This window comes from Acanthopagrus latus, chromosome 10 (genome assembly GCF_904848185.1).
Source record: "Acanthopagrus latus isolate v.2019 chromosome 10, fAcaLat1.1, whole genome shotgun sequence".
Lineage (NCBI taxonomy): Eukaryota > Metazoa > Chordata > Actinopteri > Spariformes > Sparidae > Acanthopagrus > Acanthopagrus latus.
In genome coordinates, this window is record NC_051048.1 from 20722422 (window position 1) to 20742409 (window position 19988).

The window sequence follows — 19988 nt, forward strand, 5'->3', positions numbered from 1 at the left end:
GTAATTACACAGCCTGGACATTGCTAACAAGCTGCATAATGGCAAATGGCTCATTGCTTATAGCTGCGGGATTGATGGTGATGGTTAAGGAGAAGTCAACGTTACAACAAAGTCATAATGCTCTAATATTCAAGGATAATTTAAAATACTGCAGATTTTCCACCGTTCTGTCCATCTCTCTTTCACAGGCTATTAAGTAGCAGGCCAATTGTGTATGAAATAGGTCTGGCAAACATGGCTGCAGAGCTGGCGGTAAGAGCGTGGACAATACTGGGGACTAATCATTTAGAATTATTGCTACATGAACTCAAATTGCAGCTCCCAGGTTTTAAAGAACCGGACACAAAATAGAATAAAAATGCTGATAGCTTACGTCTGTCCAGAATAGAAAATATGATGGAGGGGATTTCCTTATTATGGCTTTGTTACTGGAGCATTGACAACTAACTGAACTGAGTGTTCAGGGGCCTCTGGGCTCAGTTTTATGAAGAATATCTTCATGTGTTTTTGTTTGTCCCCCATCCTGATCACACTGTGATCTCATGATGATGACAGAAACGGAGCTCGTTTTCTTGAGAACTTGAGAAAATGACCCAAAACATTTGTTATTGTGTGATAATGACATAAATAAAAAAAACTTGTGATCTGGAGAAAAGAGAAAAATGTCGTGCTGCTGCAGTGAACGGGTCCTGCTCATTTATTATGTTGAACGGACTGATATTACAGCGTTTTATTCTACTAAATAATCGTGAGAGTAAATGTTACACCACAATGATCTAAGACACTCTCACATAGATTCCTAAATAAATCTCTTCATTGATATCTACTTACGTTCTGTTAAAGATTATATAATGAAGGGATTAATAAAAAAATTAACCAAGCTGCATCAAGAAGGAGTACTTTACCACTCTGTAAAATGTGATAACACCTTATTGACATTTCAATCAAGATAATTGAGGACTACCTCATTATACCAATGTCCAGGACAACTTTGGCTTGACCCCGATTCCCCTACTGGTCGGGTCCAGTGTCATCTGCTGCTGGTGCCCCATCACTGATATCACATCACTCGGTCCTGTCGGCTCTTATCACACTGGCCCACCATCTCCTATCTTAATGGAGATCTGACTGTACGTCGTGGCTACGTGCTGACCCCTCGGCGTGGCCTTTCTGCTTATCTGCCGTCCACAAGCTCGCGCTCCTCCAACATCCTGCCACTTTGCCGGCCTTGCTTCCCAGCAAGGCCTTGGGAGCCATGTTGTTGTTGTTGTTGTTGTTGCAGTCAGTTTCAGCTTCGCCTCCAGGAGAGCTGGAAAATACTGAGGTAGGTCACAGGGGATGAAGAACCATGGGCAGCAGCAGGGAAGCAGTCTCCTGTTATCACGGAAACTTGTATATTAATATGAAGGCTGATAGCAGTTCTGATGGATTTCCAAAATCTGTCAACATTTCTCATGCAGTTGCCCCATGAGGAAATATGTTCACCAATAACATCTGATGTTACTTTTAGCCTGGCGAGCTGTGTCAGGTTTTACATTGAAGCTTTATATTTCGAGTAGGCCTGCAAATATGAGACCAGCATATCAGCCTTGTCACTTGACTCTGTGCGTGTGGACAATGAGCACATTTCCCAGCAATGTTACTCTTTATTTCATTTCAATGTGCAAACTGAGCAAATGATGCAGATACGCATATCGTATCCGCGACACGTTAGGATTATTAACTCTGCGTGAAACAAGCAGGAGAAAAGATGACTGACATATTTTGCCTGCTTTTTTTCTTCTTCCCTCTATTATCTCAGATAATAACAGTCTTGTCAGCAACAGAGCAGAAAGTTACACTCCTCAAAACGAGCAGCCGGGGAGCAAACCTACAGGGCTCCACCAGTGTCTCCGAGGTGCCTCATGATAAAACCCAGGTAAGCGTAAAAAAGCAAGGTGAGCGAATGAAGCATGGATCATAAGGGCGCTGACCATCACTGGAAGGGGCATCTGGTTGGTATAGTAATTAACCCTGCTGAGTGGCTGGCCTGGAAACTGCTGGCTCCACATGCCCCTGTCCACCCCCATCCCTCAAACCTTTGGGGGACCCAGAGATGATGGGAGTGTCAAACCCTCCCTGGTCACACTTATTAGAGCCAGTGTTCATTGCTGTGACCTGGCTGGTCTCTCTCACTACCCAGGCTCCAGAGTAGGATAAATTGGGGGGGCATCAGAACAAAGCAAGTTGATACTGTCATAAGATTAGTGGTATATACAGTATGATATGGTAGGTAGGTACAAAGCTGCAAATGTCACAGGACAGGTGTGCACACACATACAAATTATTCCTCCCTTGATTTCTCTTATAATCACAGAGGCAAACACACACCTGTGTGATTTAGGCAGCACAGGGCCAATCCAAGCAATTTTTTTTACTTGCCCTCTAGTACGGGATGTCGCTGTCACAGATAAGAGGCTAAGATTAGTTTTGGCATGAGCTAGTTGCTGCTACCGTAGCCTCATTTTATCTGTAGTGCTGGTGATGATTGGCTACAACAGCTCTTAGCAATCCTCTGTTGCTCTCTGGGGTCTGCAGAGGCAGCCTGAATCTTTCAGCTGTGTGACAAGACCAAATACTGGCCAATGAATTCCTGACAGGTAATGGGTCAGAGGGGCAACGTCTCGGATGAATCTTTCGCAAGTATAAAAGCCCACAGAGAATGTTCCTGCTGGTTGTTTTACGTGGTTATATGAGCTTCACTCATGTAGTTCTTGATTAAGTAAACCACCAATACACCACTACAGCATTTCCTCTCTGCAGCCGGAGCTTGAAATCACTGTGTAAGCTGAATCCGCCATCCAGTAGTGATAGAGGGAATTCACTAATGTAAAACACTGGTACAGCCCGACTGATACTCAACAGTATGAATCCGTGTTGTCCTTTAAGGTCAGTTTATGCATTCAGTTTATTCACTCATGAAAACAAAGAATGAAGAGAAATTAGTCAATGAAGGTCTGACTCTTCAGATTTAAAATTGTATTTAAAACCTTTAAATAATGCATGGATTTATTGGTAATATTTCTCGATGAAATACATGGCATATTCATTTGTCTATTCAGCCATTTATTTATTTTTGATTTGGCAGTTTAAAAGCAAAGTGACGCCTTGTAGGGAAAGCTTACAGTGATGGCTGATGGTCGAGCGATACAAGCTTATATGACTCGCTCCTTCAACAGTCACATCTTCCCTGCATCAGACAGAGCTTCTCAGTGCTGTGTTTTCATGAGGAACCCGATGGCAAGCTGGCATCCTCTTGCAATTTCATTAGTTCACATTCCATCTGGTTTATAAACTTAACAAACTCCTTGGAAAAAAGGGCCTGCTCCAGTGTGCCAGATCAGCTGCCTGGCACGGGGCCGACTCTGGGTACACACCATGTCTTTTCCCAGCTCAGATTCCTCCTCTCTCCTCGCCTCTATTTTGTGTCAGAGATTAAAAATAGCAAGTGGCCTTCTGCAGAATAAGCAGTTCATGGATTCTGGCTTTGACGCTGCGTTTGCCTGGAGAGGCCAGCTGTCACCTGCGTGCAGGAAGACTGGGCCTCACCACTGATTCTCTATACACGGCGGGCGACAAAACGGGCGTATCTGCGCATCCATTTTATTTTGATGCCTTTATCTTTGGCTTTTAAGTTATAGAATCATACTGATGTATATTGTTTGTGCATGTGTTAGCATATATATTACAATGAGCTGAGAAACAAAACCAACAACAGTGATATATAATACAAAATAAGCTTGTACACAGACATCCAAAATATATCTGAAAAATTCAGATGCTAATTCGACTAAAAATAGAATTTCAATATTTTTTTTAGGATTTTAGACACGTCAATGTAGATTTGTGATGTAGGAACAATTCTCTCCCAAGGCTGGAAAGAAGAGAATCAAGTTAAGCTGCTCTAATCTGTAAAACAATCAAAAGACTGAGGCTGCTGCCTTTAGAATTAATGAGAGACCAACCTTGTGAACGCTTAGAAATTAGACGGAGCGATTTTCTACGGATATGGGCTCATTTTCTGCTTCAGAACGCCGCCATCAAACAAACCTAATTTGTGTGTGAAAGCTCAAACAAATATTACACCAAGTTCACAAAGTCAGCCTCTGCGTCAGAGTTGAAGTTTTGATCAGATCAAATTCCTGCATGTGTGGTTTCTATCTTAAGGACTGAGCTGATCCTAATATCAATCAAAAGCTCTCAGTGCCACTAGACCAGTGGTTCCCTGCAGTACCGTTCTCTGTCAGACAGACACCAAGCCCCACATTACCCATCAAACCAAAGAGTTATTTTAGGTGGATGTTGTTCGTCATGTTGTCATACAATCGCACAAAGTGTGGTCAAGTTTGCATTTGCGCTACATGATGGAGTGGCAACAGCTGGAACTTTTAGTTAGCTAGATCAACCATTAATCCATTATTTTTGCTACTTTAATTAGTAATCATACATTTTCAGCTACATATTTTACTATTTTACTGTCTGTTTTTTCAATTAGTTGAACTTCTCTACAGTACACCCTAGTTTGGAATCACTAGACTATTTGTTTGTGTTGTGTTTTTTTTGGGTTTGGAAAAGACAACAAGACATGTTATATTGCACTGGTTTATGCATTTATATTCATAAATATGAATATACGGCACAATACGTATAAGGCACATGTCATCTCATCTGAATATCAACGTCTGAATGAGGAAAAATTAAAGCCAACTGACTGGTAACATTCACTCATACTGATGAATAAACATCAATAGAATCTCTCATATTAACATTATTAATTTACACATACGTACAAAACATTCATTACGAGTCCTGGTAAGCCAATCAGGACCTCCTGTGAGAGTAACAACAAAATGCCAGACTCAATTTAATGGCGTCCCTTAGGAAGAAGAAGAAAGCAAACAATTGGGATTACCTCATCGCAGGGGAAAGGAGGAAGTGAAAGTGGGGCACCGGAGTTGAGGCTGCCATATTTGTTATTTTCCTAGCTAAATCTTTCCTGTAGGGCATGAAGTTTGCAGCTCCATTGATTTCAAGAGTGTCTGTTCCTGCACAGCAACAAGCCTGTCTAGATATAAAGTGCACCTCCAGCTCTGTCAACGGTGGCTGGAAAAGTGTTCTGTTATATTGACTGAACAGAGGTGTAAAGCGAGCTGGTGAACGCTGGCTATGTCGTGGGAATATGTGGCAACTAGGGATTTTTGATGCAATTATCAATAAAGGCAAGAGAGAACAAGGATTTGGATAAACTTTCAGTGATGTCAGGTCATGCCAGGTTTTCACTATGATGGCACAGACTGACAGTGAATGTCCCAGTCCTCTGTACTCGTCACCTCTGTGGCCTTGTCCTCTGGCACTGATATTGAGACTTCTTCAGGAACACTATTAGACCCATCGTCCCCGGATTCACAGGACTGATGATCCACCTCTGAATGATCCACAGAGGCTTGTTTTATTTGAAACCATGGAAGGTCCGAGTCAGTGGATGGGACACCCAGCGCCAGAGCTGCCTCCTCGCCCTCCTCCACCGTTGAACCCAGGTCTTCATCTTCAACCCCCTCGACCTCATGCCCCTCCTCTTCCACGGGACTCCGCCCCTCCTCCAGCTCCAAGGTGGCTCCATCTTCCGTCAGGGTCACGATTTCCCCCCCTTTCCTGTCAATCCCATTCGTCTCCAACCCCACCAGAGGCTCCAGGCTGTTGAGCAGTGCAGGTGCGTCTTCCCTGCTGACGCCATCTGTGCCAAGGTCGCTGCCAGCGGTGTGGCATTCCCACAATGATTCATGTGAACTTCTGTCGTGTGACACAACTGGGAGAGGGAAGAGGAGACAACTGGTCATTTTAATTACTCACTTGATCTGAAGCCATAGCTACATCAGAAAACAAGTACTTTTGCCCTTTTCTGTTCCTCTGACGGAGGTTTGCAGTAAGATGGCTGCTGCTGGCTGCTGGTGTTAGATGGCAACAACAAATGCAACTTTAATACCAACAGCTACAACTGCTTCAACACCTCTTTTGGGCTCAAACAAGTATGTTCATGATTGATGAACCTAAGGCTTCTTTTTTCAATTAATTAATTGATCATTAGTCTATAAAATGTCATAAAATGATCATCATCATTGACTTGTTTGAGCTTTTTCCGGTTGTTTATTACGTCCCCGTCTACTTCAGTTGTTCAGAAATGTTTTGTTTGAATCTTTTGCGTGAATCTTTCCTTTAAAAAGCCCTGTGAAAGCCCGACTTAGTAGAAAAAAGATTTGTTGATTGTCAGGGCAGACAGCAACGTTCAAACCTTGTTCATACATGTGGTGCTGCATTAAGACACTATAATGAAAACCAGATGAAGAGACAATATAAATCTCTCTATAATATCTCTATATGCTGACAGAATAAGGACTATGATGTCATGCCAGTCGGTCCGTTTCTCCATGAGGGCTGTCTTTTTTATGTGAGAAAAATTTAAATAAGCTGAAAAAAACACAAGGAGAACTTTCCCCTTTTGGAGTTGGACCACTAGAAAGTTATTTCAATTACTTATGTGACTGAAGTGCTTCCATGGCAACAGGCTAAATATAGCAGCAGTGCCCCAGACAAGGGGACGCAAGACAAGTGTGACGCCCCGCATCTCGGCAACAGCAACAGCTTAGTTCTGCTCCTTCGCCAAAATATGCTCTCACTTTGGGGATTACTGACCCATATTTGTGGCTGTGCAGGCAAAAAGGTTAAAGACTGCACATAGAGTCCCAGCCACCTTTTCCAAAACACACACACACACACACACACACACACACACACACACACACACACAAACATGCAGGAAGAAAGCAACATTACTTGAACTGGCATCCATATTTATGGCCCCCATCCCCCACCTCCTTTCAAAGAGAACACGGCAGAAGTTTCTGAATGTCAGCGGGCGAGAATTTGCTTCACATTTCCAAAATGCCATGGCATTTGGGCAGCTTGCACCAATGAGAGGCAGAGAGGAGTGAAGGCGGGAAGGGAAAGGACTTGGGTTAAGCACGGAAGATAGCAAGGAGTGTTTAGCACGCAGTGGCTAATTGCAGTGTTTATGCCGTTAGCTGTGGGCGCACTTATCAATGGCTGGAGAAGCCAGTTGCACATGATGACACACTCACCTTTGGGCAGCTGCACTGTGGGCTGCATCTTTGGGTGAGACGTGGCACGTGTTGGATGAAGCTCCGGTTGGAGGTTTTCATTCAGTGTGATGTTTTCTCGTGTCCCTATAAGACCACAAACACCGCAGAGACAACACAAAGTAAGCGGTATGAAGAGTTCTGCAGGTCTGAGCATCTCAGGACTGGATGGAGCTCATCCGAGCACATGTATCGTGCATACAAACATCACGCACGTATGCATTGCAGTGCTCACAGGAAGTGGCTTCATTTCCCTGTCATCTGTCTTCATTAGTGATGGCTGCACGCCTCTTAGGCTGACACCATATGCTACTCATAGGAGACCGTGCACGAAAAACCAGACATCACAAATACACACACAAAACGGTATTCACATAGACACATGCATACACTCAAGCCCTTTAAGTGTGCACATCAGCCTTCACAGAAACCCTGTGAATAGGCCTCTTTCTCTGACCATTCAAGTGTGAGGCACAAAAACAAACAGAAGAATGAGAAAATGGATGGCTGGGTGACACGATGCGTGAGAATCATGAATGGTGAACGGAGACCATATTGTTATGAATACAGTCCATATTGTTATGGATGCTCAGTGCTGACACTGATGTGGGAGCAGTGAGTGAGAGGGTGGGGTGGGCCGTTTGGATCGACTTCTTTTACGGAGGCAGTGGTATCAATCTTTATGTTTGATTGTTTAGTATCGAGCCTTGTTAGTTTTGGTCTTTAGAGGCTTGGCTCTCAGGACTGTCCGCCACTTTGGTCCAGACGGAACAATTTAAAAATTGCTATCTCAAAGGATCCGAATGACCCTCTGACTTTTCCTTGAGTGCCAAAATGAGCTCAGTAGTTCTGACTGAAATGTCTCAGTAACTTCTGCACGGAATGCTGTGAAATTCGGTATGAACAATCATGCCCCCTCAGGATAAATTATAATCCCCGGTCATTATTTCAGTTTGCAAATTTCTTTGATTTGTGACCAAATAATTGCAAAACTAATGACATTTTTATTAGCCCTAGCATTGCTTTATGTTTAGTGCTAATTAACCAATGTTAACATGCTAACAACTCTAAACAAAGATGGTGAATTAATGACGCTAAACATTATGCATGTATGTTAGCATGCTGATGTTGGCAATGAGCATGATGTACGATAACACCGGCACAGTGTCACAGAGATGCTAACATGGAAGTAGTCTAGTTTCTTTTTCTCTTGAATTGTAAGATAATCATTTCAAATAGCCAATGATATTTAGTTACTGACTTCAATTGAGTATCAGCAACAGGTTCATACTGCAACTACGGCTGCAACAGTTTATTTAATTGTTGATTAATCTGTCTGATCATTATCTTAATTTATCGATTAGTTGTTTGATATTTTTCACCTTTTCTGACCATTTATAGACCAATCAGTGTTTCCAAAAGCCCAAGAAATCATCCTCAAATGTCTTGTTTTGTCCACAACCCAGACATTTTCAGTTCAATGTCACAGAGGAGGAAAGAAACAAGATCATGTTCACTTTTTTGGAAGCTAGAATCAAAGAAATGCATCTATTTTTGCTTAAAAGATTAGAGACTGATCAACTGATGATCAAACTAGTGTATTGATATATTATAATTTCTCTTCCTTAAGCTCGGATAGCAAACCAGTAGTTTTAAGAATCTGCTACTTCATCCTGGCGCAGTCTTCAAGTTTTGAGAACTGGACTTTATCTTTACTGGTGGTTACTGATTTGAAGCACAAACTCAGACTGAGCACAGCAGTGTGTCTCCAGCACCCAGGAGGAGGCAGGAGGCTCCACCAACTTCCTGTGAAGCCGACTGGCAGCTGTCTGTCTAGCCGTCTAACCATCTCCTCCTCGTCTTGTATAGGCAAACACATGACTTTTCTACAATATATGATACTCCAACAACCCGGATCATATACACTGTCTAGCTCTGGGGCGACAAGGAAATTCCTCCTCTTAACTGACAAGAGTCTGTCAATGGACCAAAACACAGTTATATTCTGCACTCTGGATCCACCTCTGTCTTCTCAGTATCTGCTGCACACTGACAGGCTTTCACCTGCCGTGTTACATTTCGGCTTGCACTCACTCAGCGTGGGGGGTGCGGTGAACAACGAGACTGTCAATCTATCAATCAAAACTTTACCGGACTCACTGCATCGAAGGCATCGTTATTGTTTTTGGCTCTCTCTCATAAAACGTAGTCACCTCTAGTGTTCTCCGGGCCTCAGGTAGGAAGGCAAGGCCCTCCATCCCATCCTGTTTGCCTTTAATATCCGTCAGCACAACTTTGAATCACATCGAGGCCACAGACGCTCACATCTCTCTCTATATTTCTGTCTCCCCAACTGTGGTGGACAGCGTGGTCGTCAGGCACTCTGGGCCCCTCGCCTACAAATTCCCTAATAACGGCACATTCCCCTAAATGTGTTTGTAATGTGGGCAATCATTTTCAGTAATGGATGCTTGTCAGTTTTATAGCGGTGAGAATGACGGTCTCATGACAGGGCACCTCCATTCAGCCGCAGCCCCTCCACCTCTCTGTCGGGTTCATACGCAGCACAACATCTCCCTCCAGTGGGGAACGCGGGGAACTATTTTCTTGGTGGACTCGATTGTCTCCTGGCAAATCAGTGTACATTTAGTAGATTGTTAAATGTTTACATTCTTATTGGATGAGGTTTGTTTGAAGCACAGTTGGCTAAATGTAGCCTAAATTCAATTATACAGTGTATGGAAATGTGTTTTTAGTTTGAAGTACTTGGTGGAGTTCCAGTGACAAAATTATCTAATTCCAGCTTCCTAAATCGGAATGTTTTCTGGTTTCTTTACTCTTTTATTGTGGTAGGCATGATAAAATGTGTTGTGTATACTTGAGGACACCATCATGTCACATTTTAAAATTGTCTGACATTTTAAAGATCAACAATTAACTGAAAAAATGATCAAGAGATTGTATATTGGGATCTTTGAGAGCACACTTTAACATTAATTTAACTCTCATTTCCAAATAAAATAGCATTAATTTGTTAAATTCCCAGATATAAATGGGAATACTCAATATGGTTATCAATTCAAATTCTCTTTTGTCTGACAACACACTCTGCAACATGTCATTTTCTCACATTATTTATGATTCAAATTGTTGCTGGTGAGATTCTGAGCGCATTTTAAACCAGAAGACAATGGTGTGCAATCTTGAAATGTCTCTCCTACCCTTAAAACATGCTGTCCTCGCGGCACTTTTGTAAAATTCAAGACCGATCCACTTAGACGAGAGGGATGAGTCTGTATTATTCAGGCATGAGTCAATGCTATCGTGAACAGACACATGAGCGGGTGGTCAATGGAGTTGACACATTGTAAACGGTGGGCATGAGGTGACACGCTTTCTGGGCGTCTGCCCAGATTTGTCCTGGCATGACATAGTGGAGGGCACGGATGGGCTAAGTGGGGCAGAAGGAATACATACTCCCAATTCCCACGGATACGCGGTAGGTCAAGCCTGAGATGCAGCCAGAGAGAGAGAGACACACTGTTATAAACATAAAACCTTATTAATGGATTTTGATTAAATAAGAAAGAAGAAGGGAAATACATTAAATATTGCAAGCAAAAACATTTAGAGAAAACATTTTTTTTCTTTACTTATAAAAACATAAACAATAAAACACAGTGTGAGCAAAAATTTTCATCTCAATTTTCTAAAAAGCTCAGAAATTGCGCAGCTTATCACGACTATCACGACGAACTGTGAATTACATTATGTAATCTCTCTCTCACACACACACCCAGTCACATGGTCATGTTTACTTATGGTGTGGCACAGTTGCAGGTACCCACCAGTTCAAAGCTGACGCACAAATAGTGACACAGTCTTTGCAAGAGTGGATACACACAGAGGTTGAGACTAATGAGTTTCTGCACAGTCAGGTAGAATTAAGTTCCTCGTCATGTCCAACAGCTTTAAAGCCAGTTAACGATAAAAACAGCAGCTCTAATTCTTACCAACAACATTTTGCTAGCTGGAATACAGACAAACATTTTTTAAAAAAGTATGCATAAATACACATAAGATGATGACAAACATGACTAATATCTACACAAAACCACAATGATTTATAGCCGTGAGAAGTGTTTACCTATTATTATGCATGAAAGACGGAATTGCTGTCAAATTATTATCATTAATCTGTATCTGTTTCATAACTGGACGGTGTTTGATCTGAGAGGAGATCATGGAGTGGTGGTTTCACGACTGCAGAAAACTTTAAATATTTTAGATTTTTGTGAAAGATTCAACACTCGTTCTTTAGACCCACCTGGAAGACTCCACAGTCCTGAAACCTCCAGCGTCTTCAGCTTCCTCTCCAAATCCGCAACCCTGTTTCCGAGGATCCTGCAGGCCAAGAGTGGTGGGTCAGGTGACGTGGGAACCGTAAATAGCATTTGTGTGTGTTCATGTTTCACAGTTTAGTGTTTGCCTTGCAGGTGGAGAGGGACTCTCAGAACAGGCAAGCAAACATTATGGCCTGGTTGCACCAACAAGGATACATTTTTGGAACCGATTGAATTGCAAACATAAAATCATAAAATGACAAAACATGAGGAGGCTTAACTTTTATAATGTTGCCTTCTTAAATGGATGGAGGTGGATGGGGACTGTCTCTGCTTTTTTTTTATCCTTTATTATTTGGCCGTATTATTATATAAGTTTTTCTCGAAGGAGGAGAAATTAGAACTTCTCCACCATCATGAGTAGGCCAAGTACATTTTAGCTTGCTAGCAAACGGTGTAGTGTTTTTTGTAAAATAATACAGATTAACTAAAAGTCAACAGGTTTTTCTCCCTGTAATATTTAGTAGTCCCGAGAGCGAACAGATTTATTGCGTGTTTGTTTTATTTATTAATATTTGGGCAAGCAAGCATCTCCATTGATTAATCTCAACTTTAGTTTTGCTTAATTTTAAATCTGCATTTCAAAATTTTAAAACCTAATTTTGCTAAACTCTGATCAGAACTAGTCTTAGATCAAATCAGAGGTCCATTGTGCAGGATTTAAGAGAATATAGAGGCAAAAATGGACTGTAATATTCATAACTGTGTTTTTATTTGTGTAAAATCATATGAATCTAAGACTTGTTGGGCCTCCATTAATTTATTACGTGTTTATATGTACAAAAGGAACAGATCCTTGTCCAAGTGGTCAGCCGTGTGGCACCAGCATGTTTCTACAGTGGTCCAGAATGGACCAATCAAATGGTAGCTTGCAGGGGCGAGTGAGGCAAAGGGTGTTCAGCTGGGCGCATTCTGCAACCTCACCGCCAAATGCCACTAAACCCTAAGCTAGTGTGTCAGGCAGGTGAAGTGAAAAGAAGAAGCGTTACCTGTTGGTGTGCCTCTGGTGCTGGATGACCAGGTTCTTCTCATGGATGGTCTCCAGCAGAGCCGTAGCAAGGGACTTGAGGTCGGAGATGGACTGAGGCGTGGCTGGCAGGCTGCAGCCCTGCTCTTCCAGGAGCAACTCCTGGACTAAAAGGGAGGAGTAGAGAATGAGGAAGAAGAAAGAGGAAGAGAAGAGAATAAAAAGGAGGGAGAAAGCCAGTTTTACTTGAAGCCACAAGTGTTAATGATGCCATCGATGAAAAAAATGACCCCGTTTACCATGATATCCTGGGTACTAACCTAAAACCTGCCAATACTGCCCCAATAAAACTTTCACAGAACTTAGAATATACATAATAGACAGATAAGCAGTAATAAAACAAGAGATGGGTAAAACAGCACGACAAGTGCAAGACAGAGATGGAACGTCGGAAACAGCTGTCTGCTAGGTGACACTCTCCTAACTTTAACTTCGGAGCCCACTGTGCTGCTTCTGCCAGCAGCTGTCAGTCATCATGGCAGGCTCATTTCCCTGCCAGTGGTGCTCTCCACCGCTCAGAATACAATTAGTAACCCAGCTGGTGTCCGGGCGGTGGCTTGAAGGATCGGCAAAACACGGGAGTTATTAAATAATGCAATGAGGTGCGGCCAGAAACAAAGAAAGAAACCAATATGTTATACTGAGAGGAGAATCAGCTGCAGAGTTTAAGGTATCAAAAACTACTCTACATGCTCTAAAACAGAGGGTACATTATCTCTTCCAACAGTCCAGTATCTGTTTAAAGAGAATTCAGAGAGAGCTGAACAGTTTGTGTTTTCACCTTGTTTGGCTGAGAGGACTCCAGTGAGTGGACTGCTGTTTGATTTCCCGTATGTGCTGGAGTTCTTCCTCCTCTCGAGAGCCGTCTGTGCAGAGGGAAAAACAAGAGAATAAAGCTCGCTATGCAACCGCTTTAACATTTAGTGCACATGCAAGAGAATAGAGATTTAAAAAAAAATTTAAAAAATCAATTAATATAATGAAAAAGCAGCTGTAGATCTCCAGTTTAACAGAGGCATTCCTTCTGTCTTTCCTACCTTGTACTTCATGATGTTCGATTTCAGCAGGTTCACCTCCTCTTGTACTTGGCTGAACCGCTCATGCAAATACCTGCAGTCACAAAGATCACAGTCAGGTATGTACATGCAGTAACAGAGACTAATAGTTGAAACTATTAGTTGAAACTCTGAAAAAAATTGAATATTTGAATAACAAACTTGGAAAGGACATCAACATAATATCTTGTATGTATTTTAAACTGCCTGATCTTTGTGCTACACTCTGTGGCTTTTTTTCAGCCTTGTTGCTAAAACATGTATCGCCTATGGCAGAAATACTATCATCAGCACTGGAGACGAAAGCAGGTATTTTGGATTAAGAGCAGGGAGGAAGAGAGTCGGAATAAGAGTCATGCTAATTCAGCTCGGTTTGAGGCTGCTCCTGGTTGATGTCAGGTCACAGGAAAAAGGAACTGGACAAGATGGGACTCAGACTGGCATAACAACATAAAATCAGAGACTGTTTGACCTGTCTCCACCACAACATCTCGGATGGAGCTGTTGTACTCAGTGGTTGGACCGTGTTCTGAGCTGACAGAGCGCAGGACCACAGCTGGATAAGGAGCTAAGGATGCTTTGTGTTCAGACAGTCAAAGTCTTTCTCTGATGTCAAACTTTTGATGTGAAGATGCTGAGCACATCATCATCACCAACTTGTTGCTACAATTATCCCAACACAAATTCAAATCTTAATGTCTACTTTTATATAAATAACTGCATATATGTCCTGTAATTTGTGTAGCATCAAGGAGTTTATGAAGTTCCATATCCTAATGCAACCCTGTGTATGACAACAATTAAATTACCTTGTACCTTGTTACTGTTCTTTTCTTAGCAGGTTGCCACCGCATACATATCACCACCATGACCATTTAAAGTAGTGGGGGAAAAAAATAAATGATCAGCCTCTGTGTTTTTGTTTTGACAAATATTAAGTCAGTAAAACAGCAGTAAAGTAGCTCTATTCATTAGTTAAATTAGTTAATTGAATTAATTACTTATAATTAATGCATGTTTCAGCTTTCCTGTGATACAATATATTAACATAAGAAAGATTTGTTATGTTGGCTTTATATTACAAAGTATAGAATGGCTCCATAACACACCGACATATTGCTGTATTACTATCAGCTCAATGATATAACGAGAATAAAATCAATGCGCGACCTGAAGGTTTGTTTGGTTCAAATAGTTTTTTTTTTGTCAAAAATGTAAAATACAAATTTTAAAAAACTAGACGTGTATCAGGCTTAAAACAATGTGACAACTGAGGAGGTGCTATGAGGAGGTAGATAGCTCCTCCTTCAGCTCCACTTACCTGTTCTCCATGCAGAGGGCATCCACATCGATGATGCGTGCCTCACGGTTTCCCAAGATGTGGTTGAGCTCCACGTTCACTCGGTAGGCCTTGTCCCTGAACACATTCCGCTCCGACTTCACATCCTGCAGCTCGTCTGTCAGAGCCTTCATGTTGTGCTCCATTTCCTCCATCTAGCAAAAAGGTAACAAGGCAAAAAACATTCGTAAGAGAAGCAACTGAAATATATTTAAATGCTTTGTTTACTAGAGTAAAGTGTGCTGAGAATGCCTACACTGTTTTCAGCAATCAGCAACACATCTACTGTTTTCAGATGAGTGAGTGGCTCCACCAGAGCAGCTAGAAATTAGGGTACCTCGTTCAAGAGCACCGCAGCAGCTGGTTTAAAGGAGGGAAAAGTATGTTTCATCAAAATAATTAAACTGCAAAACAACACCAGCAATGTCTCCAAAAACTGCAAACACTGTGGCGCATGACAACAGGCATGATGCGAGAATAGTTCCAGAAATGAGGCATGGCCGTGAATCACAATGCAAAATGTGAATGAATGGTGTTGTGATCTACTGAGGACATTTTTAAAGAAATCTACTACTGATTTCTTTCAGTATCATTAGTCCCTTTTCAAATTCCTTGTATGATTTCACACGTTGGGCCACTAAAGCTGATTCTAACAGAACAAGAAGAAGCTAAAAAATTCTAAAAGCTGGATGCTTCACAAACTGTTCAACACAACAGCACAAAAGCAAGACACACACGCTCCCTAGCCTTGTCAATGGCCAGTCCTCCCCCCACTTCAAGAAATGTCTGTCTCTCTTCAGATTTGATACCAGGGCTGAGGCACTAACTTTGGTCCACTGTCGCTCTGATACATTAAGGTTTCTTACTTCCAGAGAGGGTTTCTGGGCCCTTGGAAAAGTCAGTGCAGTCGAACAGAGCGAGCTGTAACAGTTCAGCCTTTCATCATTGGATCTTGACAATTAAATGTTGATGTATTTGAGGATGTGCGTGTGCATTAGATTATATCTAAATGGTGGAGGTGTTTTTGTTCTTTGTTAATTGTTGTTTTTTAAATTAAAAAAAAATAAAATAAAAAATACAGAAATGAAATATGTCAACCTGTAGGCTCGCTCTCTCCAGCTGTCTAACTAGATCCTCCCGTTCGTGGGCGGGGAAATGGCGTGCCCCCACCTCCTCATCCCCCAACCTCTGTCGAGTAATGGTCATCCTCAGCAGCTGTGGTAAAAAAAGAAACACGTACAATTCGCTGCTTCTCTAAAGCACATGTACTCACACACTGGACTGAGGGAGAGGGTCACGTTAAATTGCTTTTAAGTTTCACCTTGTTATCCCCCTGGGCCTCCGCAAGCCTCTGAGTCAGCTCCTTCACCTCCTCGGAAAGCTGTTTCGCTCGTTCTCTCGAGTCTCTCAACAGCTGAGCCAGGTTCACCTGAGGAGAAGGTGGAGGAGACGAGTGAATAAAGTGAAGGAGAAAAACACAGAGAAGCAACACGGTCTAAAATTGCAAAGCAGCAGGTGACAGGTCACTTGACCCATCATGATCCCCGATATGACTTATTCACTTATTCCTCCACTAACAGGAATAATTCATGACATACATTGAACGACTGTTTTTATTTACAGCTTTTGAATGCATCGTGCATCAACAAACACTGAACTAAATCAATTTTCAGGATCAAAAGATCACAAGGAAGGATTATGTTGGGCAGCAACACACACGATTATGTCTGATTTCTCACTCATATTACACTCGTAGCTCGTCTCAGCTCAGATTACCAGTTTTTAAATATTTAAGTATACTTATTATGTGAAACCTTACAAAAAGTGTAAAATGCAGTTTTTAATAATATAATATAATAATAAATATTAGCAGATATATGAGCTTTAAGAAAATAACATTCTAAATATTCCCAATCACACCTAAAAAAAAACACCCTCTCAGTCATTCCTTTTAAAAATCACATGCAGAATTTTTATTTCAATGCAGATTTTAATTCACCAATGACCTTTTTCTTCAACCAATGTACAAATGTATGTATAAAAAAAGCGATGTAATTTGCATTTTCCTCGCAGCACTGATTTGTTGTTTGTCCTCTAAAAAGCAAGACTCTTTATATAATGCAATGCAGCAGCCAACTCTTCATATGAGGCTGTTGGCGCGCCCTTGAAAGCACCACGAGACAGAGTCCTACAGGATGACTACAAGACACACCCACCGTATCATTTATCCAAACTATAATTATCTGGTATAGGAAACATGTCTTGTCCAATAGAAAGTCTAAAAGCAGCAGTTAAGTGTCTGTCTTTGTTTGACCGTGAGGTCCTGTATTTGATTTGTTCTCAGGTCATCCTAATTTTTCAAAATCAACACAGAAGGGGAGAGAGCAGCTTGAATCAACCGTGCCATAATAATTACGCTCTAACATAATGAAGGCAAGCAGTAAGACAGCCCTCAAAATCAACAACGACAACTTACTTGATTGCGTTTCTCTGGCGGCAAAGAAGGGTCACCGTCCTGTAAGATAAAAAGAGGCACACAACAAAAATCATCTAATATAATTATCATGTTACATTATGTACTGACTGCGGCATCGGATGGTACTAATAAGAGACAAATTCTGTGCATGTGGACACATAACATCACCTTGAAACTTTGAGCCACTCACAATAAGTTCCCTGTACTTTTTCTTGAGTCCCTGGTGACGCTCCCTCAGCTGGTTGGCCATCAGCTTGTACTGGTCTCTCTCCTGCTGACACGTATCCAGCTCCTTGGACAGAATGAGCAGGGCTTCCTTCTTACTCTCCAGCTTGCGTTTACACACCAGGAACTACAACAAATGGCAAACACAAGGACAGAACGGCAGGCAGTGACATAATCAGTCATATTATTGTGGGATACATTTGAATAAAAAGGCCTGTACATAATATCCATTAATCATAACACCTTGCTCTTTGCTTTGTAACCTCCTACAGTCCTGAACCTCAGATGGAGATGGATCAAATTACTGAGCTGTAACTGACCCGTTCCCTACAGGTGGATGAACACACACCTGAGCCAAGTGTTTAAAGTGTAGATAAGACACAGCTTGATAGCGGTCAGACCAGCTCATAACCAAATTAAACAGCAGCAGCTGCCATGGAGCTGAATGTGCAGGAGTAGTGTGTAATAAAGACTGTATGGTTTGAAGCACAACCACACTGATCCCTTATGCAAAACTGCATCTGATGACTATTCTCTCACTTAATTGACTGTCAGTACTAATGATTAATTATTACCCATTTCCATTACTTTTCTTTAAAAAAAAAAAGACCAAAATAATTATTTAAATAACAAAATAGCTGCCAGTTATTAGTGGGCGTCCCTTCTTAATCATGGCTACACGAACAGTCCCTGAAAGCTGCAAGAACTCTAAATAAGCGAGTTTTATTTTGATTTTGAGTAACCAGATTAATGAGTCCTGCCTTGACCAGGTGTGATGTCTCAATCAGCATTACAAAGCTACTGATGTTTGCATTTTAATACCTATACATCAACGTAATATATCTAAATATAAACGCATTCTATTTGTTTTACTACTTAAATTTATGCTAACTGCGTCGGGATATTGGTTTACATTGCGTTTTCACCTGCAAAATGCATCTGTCTGTTTATAATAAACCCACACAGGTCGACTTTTACTTATTAGCATTAAATGAACGTATGCTAGTATAACACTGCTAGCATACCCACAGGTGGGTTTTACCTGGTCTGTACGGCACCACGCGCGTTCAGAGGTGGGCAGGACCGTTACTGCATCCCCCGAAAGAGACACCCGGAGCCGGATGCTGTCGGCCCGTCAAGGTGTCATGCTAACCCTGTCGATCAGTGATTAGCCTTTAGCTGAAGACGTAAATGTTTTCTGTGTAATGTTAATAAGCTAACAGCTCGTTCCATATGGACAGACAGGGAGCTTCTGTACAAATCAGTCCGACTCCGCAACAGCTGTTGACGGTCTCCGTCGCTGTCTTACCTCGCTGACGAGCCCCTGCCAGTCACTCTCACTCCTCTTGGCAGACTGCATTATCCCAAATATATTTATTTTTATTTTTATCTTCACTAAACGTCAGGATACGGGGCGCCTGTCTGCCTCCGCCCGAGCTGCCTCTCCTCCTCCGTTTGTTTATCTTCTGCAACGTCACTTTTTTTTTCCCGGCTCTGCTGTCACGTCGCGCGCAATGAAAACGGATATGACTTCCGGTACAGATCATACGACTTCCGGTACAAAATTGAAAATAAAATGATCGTTTAGAAACACTATTGTGAGCAAAAATACACATATAGATTTGAATTATATATGAAACAGCAGACAGTCTGCTTCTTTTAAAATATATATGAAATAAATAAATATAAAAATAAAGCACCTGAACGCCCCGCTGAAACGGAAATTGAATTGAATTAAAAGTGGAAAGTTGAAACATCTGTAACAGTGAGCATATTTTAACTTACTTTTGTAAAAAATGCTCTATTTATCCTCACTTAATTTACGATTTTAAACTTTATCAACCATGGCCTTAATTCTTATTTTGCTCTAGAGTAATTTTATGCAAACTCACCTAGGGGCCCCGTTAATGTCAAATCAAATCAAACCAAACCAAATCAAATCAATTTTAATTATATAGCCAAAAATCACAGTCACATTGCCTCAGTGGGCTCTGCAATCTGTACAGCAGGGGTCACCAACCTTTTTAAAACTGAGAGCTACTTCATGGGTACTGAGTCATACGAAGGGCTACTAGTTTGACACACTCTTCTGAAATAACAAATTTGCTCAGTTTAGTTATAAATGATTATTAATGATTAATGATTAATGATACTCATCTATGTGAAGACACTGATCACGTTAATGATTTCTCACAATAATTATCAACAATGACTTAACAAGGTGGGAAACAGATAATATCAATATTCAATTTTCAGTTTTAGAACAGGCC

General features: G+C 41.5%; 1 protein-coding gene and 1 long non-coding RNA gene across 4 annotated transcripts; one reads left to right on the top strand and one right to left on the bottom strand.

Moving 5' to 3' along the window:
- Nucleotides 1-4625: 4625 nt before the first annotated feature.
- On the bottom strand, nucleotides 4626-19222 carry ccdc149a (coiled-coil domain containing 149a). Of its 3 annotated transcripts, XM_037112926.1 has the most exons (14): nucleotides 19028-19167; nucleotides 18761-18872; nucleotides 17684-17845; nucleotides 17494-17532; nucleotides 16339-16446; nucleotides 16116-16232; nucleotides 15000-15172; nucleotides 13661-13733; nucleotides 13405-13489; nucleotides 12586-12730; nucleotides 11521-11597; nucleotides 10671-10703; nucleotides 7176-7280; nucleotides 4626-5845 (listed from the first exon to the last, which is right to left on the bottom strand). In XM_037112926.1, exons 3-14 carry the CDS (start codon nucleotides 17741-17743, stop codon nucleotides 5319-5321), a joined length of 1542 nt encoding a protein of 513 aa, XP_036968821.1. In that variant the 5' UTR covers nucleotides 17744-17845; nucleotides 18761-18872; nucleotides 19028-19167; the 3' UTR covers nucleotides 4626-5318. The 3 variants fall into 3 exon arrangements, with proteins under 3 accessions (XP_036968821.1, XP_036968819.1, XP_036968820.1); XM_037112924.1 differs by lacking the exon at nucleotides 18761-18872 and having other exon boundaries at nucleotides 19028-19222; XM_037112925.1 differs by lacking the exons at nucleotides 10671-10703; nucleotides 18761-18872 and having other exon boundaries at nucleotides 19028-19222.
- Nucleotides 13685-14498, top strand: LOC119027578. The gene is made up of 2 exons (XR_005077417.1): nucleotides 13685-13758; nucleotides 13955-14498. It is a non-coding gene; the product is annotated as an uncharacterized LOC119027578 (long non-coding RNA).
- Nucleotides 19223-19988: the final 766 nt, after the last annotated feature.

Excerpts from the sequence above, each read along its gene's own strand:
- ccdc149a (XM_037112924.1), bottom strand. The coding sequence starts at position 19,078 with ATGCAGTCTGCCAAGAGGAGTGAGAGTGACTGGCAGGGGCTCGTCAGC. Across the intron at positions 15,173-16,115 it reads TGGAGAGAGCGAGCCTACAG|ATGGAGGAAATGGAGCACAA; the intron begins GTTGACATATTT and ends CCTTTTTGCTAG. Across the intron at positions 12,731-13,404 it reads AGTCCTCTCAGCCAAACAAG|TCCAGGAGTTGCTCCTGGAA; the intron begins GTGAAAACACAA and ends CCTCCCTTTTAG.